Source organism: Atta colombica, unplaced genomic scaffold, assembly GCF_001594045.1.
Source record: "Atta colombica isolate Treedump-2 unplaced genomic scaffold, Acol1.0 scaffold198, whole genome shotgun sequence".
NCBI lineage: Eukaryota > Metazoa > Arthropoda > Insecta > Hymenoptera > Formicidae > Atta > Atta colombica.
The window spans coordinates 1,002,271-1,010,372 of NW_017259291.1; the positions used below are offsets into that span (position 1 = coordinate 1,002,271).

General features: G+C 32.3%; 1 protein-coding gene across 1 annotated transcript in view; it reads right to left on the minus strand.

The window, feature by feature from the left end:
• LOC108686906 overlaps nt 1–8,102 on the minus strand; it is a 273,422-nt gene that overhangs the window by 65,592 nt on the left and 199,728 nt on the right. The window contains exon 7 of the mRNA XM_018192414.1: nt 7,843–8,008. Within this exon, the coding sequence (XP_018047903.1) occupies nt 7,843–8,008 (166 nt within the window). The remainder of the gene's footprint in view (nt 1–7,842; nt 8,009–8,102) is intronic.

Sequence of the window (8,102 nt, forward strand, 5' to 3'; positions counted from 1 at the left end):
TATAATTGAATTATATACTCCTATATATTATTTCAAGATTAAATTTGATAGTATTTAGTCTTTCTCTTCCTTTTTAATTTAATTATTTATACAGGTCTAGATTATAAATGTCATTAAAAGTGTGTAACGTAAAAAAAATTTGTATTATATTAATTAAGAATACGTTAATTAAGAGGATACGTTATTAACAATATTGCATCAAACAATATCGATAATGTTCTAGAGTTAAAAGCGTCGATGGAAAAAAATTTCCTAGACATCTGCTGACAAGCTCAGTCTTGGTACCGACTAAAGCCGGTTATTTGCAAATTGTGATTTAAAAAGACGAATGAAAGGAAAAAAGAAGAAAAGATAGAAAGAAAAGAAAGCAGAAGTGGAAAAAGGATGTGAGCCGAAGAAGGAAGAGAAAAAAAAATCGTTGTCTCAAGACTCTTGCGATGTTGGAATAATTTCAACGTTTGCATGGATGAGGGTGCTCTACTACTGCGTCAACGTGTTCAACCCCTTCCTTTTCCAGCCTCTTCCTCGTCCTAGATTCCTTTTTCCGCGGTGTGAATTCGGCATACCACATAGCGGCTGCGACTGTCGTCCCTTAGCGCACTAGTGCGCAAGTTAAGTCTGAATAATGAATCCGTACGATGGGTGAGGGCGACGCGCCTCGTAGATTTCGCGTCGCAGCGAATCCTTTAGGGCTGATCTTCTACGAGATGTTCTTGCAAGTTGCTTGGTCGTTACCTGAATACTAGTAAACTCTCTTCTATCGCAGAAAGGGGATTCAAATGAACAGCGTGGAACATATGTGTTCCAAGAGAAAGATAGAGGGTGAGAAAGAAAGACTGAATGTGAGTACAGAAAAACGTGCAGAAAGAATATTTTATAACTAGTAGAAACTTAATTTATCTCCGTGTTGGAGATGTCCTTAACGCGACAATCTGACAACCACGTACTTTTACTATAGAAAGAAATTATGGGAAGTATTAAACCGAGAAAAAAATTATTAATATCCATATCTTTTAATATCCATATTTTTTAAATAATACTAATTAAACATTCGCTTATAGTAAATAAATATTTATTCAATTGAAGAATGATAGTGAAATCAAATGAACGTTTCTTGTACCAAATAAATATATATTTATAATTAATAAATATTTATTACTGTACAAACAGTATTTATTAAAATTTAATTTCAATTTAATTTTTTTCGGTGTAATTAGTTGCGTCCAGATTTGAAAGTTTCCTTTATGTTTAGATATTAAATTTTAATAATTCGATATGATTTTAAAACAATACAATTGAATTCATTACATTTTTTAGCATTACATTTATGTATTAAATTTCTAAATTACTGTTACTGTTAAAGATATTCACAAAGTTTGTTTAAAAAAAATTAAATGTTTAAGTGTATTAAATAAATTAAAGAGAAAGAACATCATATTAATAAAATCGTTTTATTATTAGAATAGAATTTTCTTTCAACGAAACTTTTAATACGTAGTTACTTTTACAACGGATGATATTTTGCATTGCTTGAATGATTTAAGAGATATATCTGAAGTAACAAAAGGGAAACGAGTTTATAAAACTGATGTAAACTATGCACCCCTCTAATTTAGACTACGACGTGGGTAATGTCATTGAAACAACGCAACCGTGCGAGATAATACGATTAATTATAATGAGATTGAATAATGGATATGAATAGCGAGAGTGAGGTAACCCGTACATTTGGCAACCACAAATCCTTTGAGGCTGATCCCTGGATGTTCCTGCAAGTTGGCTGGTCGTTACCTACACGGTGGTTTACCTCCTACGGCATACGGAGCGGCTTATTTAGACGTTAGTGGATTCTTAGTCATAACTCATGGAATAATAAACCCGTAACGTCATAAAATAACGTATGTGATACGAGATATAAATAATCGTAGTATAACTGCGTGACTTAACGAACAACTGCGCGACATTGCTGCACTACGAATAGAAAATCCTTGCGATTTAGTTTCGCCAATCTTTTGTCATAATACATATTCGCTGAAACTGTCACACAATGGCGACAGAATTAATCAAAAGTATCTGATTAAATATGTCTCTACCGTTCTCTCCAAACGATCTCTCTGCAAAATTAATACTGTTTGTTTTGCGAATTAGAGAGTTTCACGATATGCACGAGTAAATATACGAGGAAAAAACAGGCGGTTTGTAATTAACATTAGTCGATATCGTGATATCTTCTTTTCCTTTTTTTTTTTTTTTAACGCGGCACATTTCGCCAGAGGAATTACGAGCGATGAGAGAATTGCGAAAAATGAAACTCAGTTACGAATAATTATAGAATAGCATATATTTTTGGTTGTAAACATGCCGGGCGGATCTTCTGTTGTCTCTCTCGGCTGCTCGTGAATAAGCCTCTCTCGTGATGGCGCCCATGTAATTTTGCGTGCATGTAAAATCCAGGGAAAATACCTGGGAAAGCGACCCGGTAATTAAACTACTGTACCGTGTTTGCACAAAACGCACGCCACAAAGAATATACGACGGCCATAATGGTATCGTATAAGCTGCATGACGCGCGACTCTTTTCATCAGTCGATATATTTCCTCCGCAATAGCGGCTGAGCTGTAGGATATCTAAAAAAATATGATGTAATAACGAGAAATTATTCGGCTTTATCACGCTAAAAAACTTGTTTCATGAATAATCTTTTTTTCTCCAGTTACATTTTATTACACCTCAATATACCAATTTCTATAAAGTTGATTGTTATATTCCATACATTTATTTTTTTTTATTCATTTTTTATGATTATAAATATTTTTATTCATTTATAAAACTGATACAATAAAAAGATAGATTATAAAGAGAATATCGAAGTTATTGTTGAAAATTTGATAACATCGTTTTCCAAACAGGATCAAAATATTTTTCGGAATAAATGGTTGGAATACTTAATTTTCTAAAGGTGATGTCTTGTTGTTAAAATTATTTTGCTCTAAAAATATTTCGTAAATGAAGAGAATCTATCGATACCCACAGTGATATACATATATCGACATTTAATCTTTTTAGCAGTTAGGAGAATATATTTCAATGTTCAATGCAATTTTGGTATTTAAGAATAACTAATCTGTATAAATCTCAAATTTATCCAGAATTTATTTCGAAATTAATTTTAAAGTAAACATTGTAAATATGCAACCTTTGTCTCTAGAGAGTTAAGAATTTAAATGAATCTCGAATCAAATTGTCTTCGATTTAACGGTTCACCATTCAGAAACCATTTTAGAAACACGATCGATATCTTGAATAAGTTGCAAGTAGAACGAAGTAGTCAAATAAATCAACGAGAAAATGTAATCTGAATGCAATGCAGCTTTTTTTTGCAGTTGTCAATTCTACGTCGGCCTGTAAGATCGTATCTCACGAACTGCTTTATCCGGTAGAGATGATGTGATGTACTGAATTCGTAATTGGCAGTAAGTGGTCCGTGAACTCTGCGTTGGTTTGTTTTCCAAAATAGATACACCGCAGCTTGTTGAAAAATACGGTTTATTATTACCGCAAAAGCAAATGCAGCAGCCACAAAAAGCGATATATTTTCTGCGGGAATTCAACAAAGTTTTTCTCCTGCGTGATTACACGAACATGCAGATCACTATTAAAATGTTTTGAAGAGGATAAAACAAGTTCCCTGTGGCGTTGTTCCAAAACATACTTTTTTTCTTCGCACATCGATTTTGTCACATAGATTTTATGAATAATTTGTAAAATCTATATATTACATAATATTATCTTAAAAAATATAATATATAATATTAAATATATTATATTAAACATATTTAATATATATTAAATATTATATAAGGAACACGTACAATGTTCACAGAAATTAATTTTTTTTTCGTAAATTTTTTTTCTTCGAATATTCCGCTCATAAAAGCATCCAGGCGTTGAGAATGAAATTGGCATCCAAGAAAAAAAATCTAGATGCCTCTGTACGATTATCCGACCATCTATTTCAATATTACTGCCGTAGCATTCGCAAATAAAGCGGGCGAGAATGCCAGTGGAAGAGGTCTGAAATACGACCGTCTTTAGAGAACGGAAATGTTCGGTGTACTCGCGACTGCGGGTCTCTGTGTGAAATGGCTTTCTAGCGGCCACCAACGTAAAAGCCAACCCAGCTTTGGGGAACAACTGCAGCTGCCGCGAAAAAGCAAATGCAGCTGCAGTGCGCAGCTCACTTTACTATCAACATGTCATAGCTATTTCTTCTTTCTCTTCCTCTTCCTTTATCGCTTTTCATATCTAGCAAAAATTTCCCTAATCAAACTCAACTGATTTATGCCGGAAACCGCTTATTAATATTGCAAGTGCCTAATCGCAAATAAAGTATTTAATTGTACTTGCTAGAAATTTATTTATTTTAGTTATTTTTCGTGTTTAAATAATTTTCGCTATAACTGCAAGATTACATGCAAGATTTTCATGATCATTTTCAAGATCATTTTTGGATGCTGAAAATAATGTCACAAATAAAATTTTAACACAGAATTCAATCTGTGAACAATAAGCACAAATTTTAATCAGATTTTCAAAACAATGGAAGTTTAATGTACTAAAAATTATTTTTTTTTGCGATATTTGACTTTTTTTGTAAAAATGATTAATGCTTATCATAAATTTCTAATTATTATCTTAAAATCTTCATATTATACTAAAATAAAAAGATATTGAAATAAAAAGAATGCATATTATAAGAAATCAACTATACATTCATGACTTTTAATCAGCATTTTAAGATAATGTTAATTTTTTAATAAAATTGCAAAAAAGCCATTTCTGCCATATTAAATCTCAATTATTTTGGAAATCTAATATGTTAGTGAAATTTGATTTGTTTTCAGCATCCAAAAGTCTACAAGAAATACTTTGTCTGGTTCAAAGTAATTTTTTATTATAAATTGATATCTATCTATTAATCTAATCTCATAATAAACTTCTGTAATAAAAAAATCATGAGTTAATAAGACACAATACTCTTTAACTCAAGAATCGATTTAACTCGAGAAAAAAAGATAAATTGTTATGAAGCTATTTGACATAATTTCTTTCTTTATAATAACTATTCTTTACCGGCCTTTAAATATGCAATTCCATTGAAAATCCATAATAAAAAAATGTTGTATTAATTAAAAGCTTTATTTTTCAAAAATACTATTATTATAAATCTTATACATGCTTATTCCGTTCAATATTTATTTTTATGTATTTTTTTCATAAAATTGTGATTAAAATTCATATCCATATTGATATCTCAGATAGGTCTAATGAATGTCTAATAAATCGAAGAACAATCAATAATAATGTTATTAATAATAGTTATTAATAATTTAATGTTATTAATAATAGTAATTTTATAATAATTGAGATGTAAAAATATCCCATCGTTAAAAAAATCAGATGACTGCTTCTGGATTAAGAATATATAGATATAAAGTCTATCACAGTTTAACAAAAGTTTAACAAAAGTTGTTATCTTCGACGAATGGCTGACGAAGCGCGAATCCAAAAGACAACGTGACACGTTTAACAGAATCCCGTTTGACATCGTAGAGTAAGTAATTCGAGACATACAATGACAGTATTCTCCGTACGTGGGTGTATTCTTATTGCTCAGAGGGATGATTCAGGCGGGGATAAACGCGGTGGAAGAACGCGGGAGACGGTTGTTGACATAGTCGACGAAACGAGACGCGAGGTGCATTATCAAGCATCGAGACACACTCGTACCCTTTTCGTACACGCAGCTTCGTTCGAGCACGCACAAATGGGCTCTTACCCTTGGCAAAGTGCAAAGCGAATGCATATTGACTCGCGACGTTTCTGCAGACCGGATTTAGCATGAGGTGCTCACGTGTACGCGACAGAATTGAATACCGCATCGGAAACGAGTTTCTCTTACTTGTCGCTGTGTTGTTAAGATGCATATATGCGTTAATTGTCGCTGCAAATTTCCTTGGGCGTTTAAGCGAATCTCAGAGAACGATAATCAAGTGTTAAGTGCAGATAGTCAATAAGTCTCCTATAATTTTGTTTGCATGTAATTGTTGTATTTGAATTTCAGATCTAGTTGAGAGATATTTAAGGAACAAAGTTGCTAAATAATAGTAATAATATGATAATGTAGTCATTGTAATACATATTTAATTCCTAATTAAGTTCTCTTTGACTTTTGGATAGATATTTTTAAAAAGAATTTTTTTTAAATTCGCAGGTTTTACTTTTTGATATTTTTCCAAAAGCTATGAATAAATCTTATTTCTTTACGAAGTAAATTTTTAGGAAAACTTTAAAATTCTTTTTCGGCAGTATTTAATTTAAAATAATCGAAATTTTTTACTATTTAAGTTTTTAGAAAATGTATTAGGAAATCATAGGAAGAATTAAGAAAGTGTGACCTTCTTAATGCAAAATTATTGAATCAAGATTAATTGATTTCTGTTGAGAAACGAAAAATGGAAGTATGTGATTTGTTTGAAAACAGCTATAAGAATTCTTCGGTAAAGTGGAAAATGATTTATATGCATGCAAGGTTAACGTGGCGTAAAGAGAGTTCCGCGCTTGTTATGCAAGCTGAGCTACGTTAAGAGCGGGTTTTATTAAAAATACCCAAGCTAAAGATAGCAGGGGGTTGGAAATTTTTCTTTTTTCCCTTTTCTTTCTCCGGTTGCTCTTTCATTTCTACCCGGAAACGCGCTAATCCGAACCGGTGATGATGGTAAATGAAAGAACAAACACTCGACGAGACTTTGAAATCAACATAAAGATATACAATCGACATAATGCAAAGAGTACAGAAGACAGAATAATTCATTTCATTTATAATGATATCCATTATTTATATTATTATTATTAATATAAATATTATATATCATTTTTATGCTACATTAATTCGAAAATAAACTTCTTCAATTCCGCGATAGTCAAATAGAATTTTAATAATAATAAATTAAAAATCAGTGTAAAATTAATTGATATACTTTACATTTTAATACAGCTATTTTTTAATAAAAATAAAAGTGAATGAAATAAAAACAAAATGAATTAATAGAAATGAAGATATTTCCAATTTTAAATTACTGCCTATATGTAGTTTTTTAAATTAAGCTGAAATTGTTTCGATTAGAATTGGTCAACCCATACATTTCACTCTTTCTTTTCTTATGCTTTTCATTTATCCGAAAATTGTATCATGTGTCCACTTTTTCTTCGCGCGTTCTGACATCGTTGCTATTACGAAGCGTCTCAGTACCAGCGGGAAAATAAGCCGTCAAAGAACCACGCGACAGCTCTTCACTCGGCTTGCTTGGGGTTTTTAATTTGTCGTGCAACAGCCTAGTGTACAGCACCGGCTCGTGAAACTCGAGTTTTTCGTAGAACGTAGAGTCATGAAAAAAGCAGATATGCGCTGCAGATACGCGAAAGAAATCTTAAAATGAGCACTATACCGCGCGTGTATCGCGTACGAAAGAAAATCATCGTTTTTCTCGAGTGCCTGCTTAAAGGATACTCTCAATCTATTTTTTTTCGTACGGTATTCATTTCCTCATGTATGTAATTAAACATGTGTATACGGCATTTTTGTATAGTGTTTTTGTATAATGAGCCGCAATTAAGTGCAACGTTGATAAAATTAAATAAATAATAAAATGCATGTTTCGTACGCATTACCGAAAAGATATATTTCTGGATTGTTGGAGATAGGAAATTTATATAACTAGTCGTAGGAGCGTTCCTTGTGTGTGGTTTGGAAGTTTGATATCGGACAGTCGAGCACTTACTTGTACGGAAGAAGCACCGCCGTGAAGTTGATGGCAATGGAGATTCGCGGGCCAGAAGTGATCAGGTACCGGCAGCGGATGTTTGGTGGATACAGTCCAGGATATCCGGGACTGGCTAAAACGCATCCGTCATGGCAGTCCGTATCCTCGTACACTGAGTCGCATTCTGCAAACAAGAAGAAAGGTACATCAGTAACTTGAAACTCTTGTTTGCTTTCTTTCTCTACCAATTCTACGCACAATATATATATATATATATA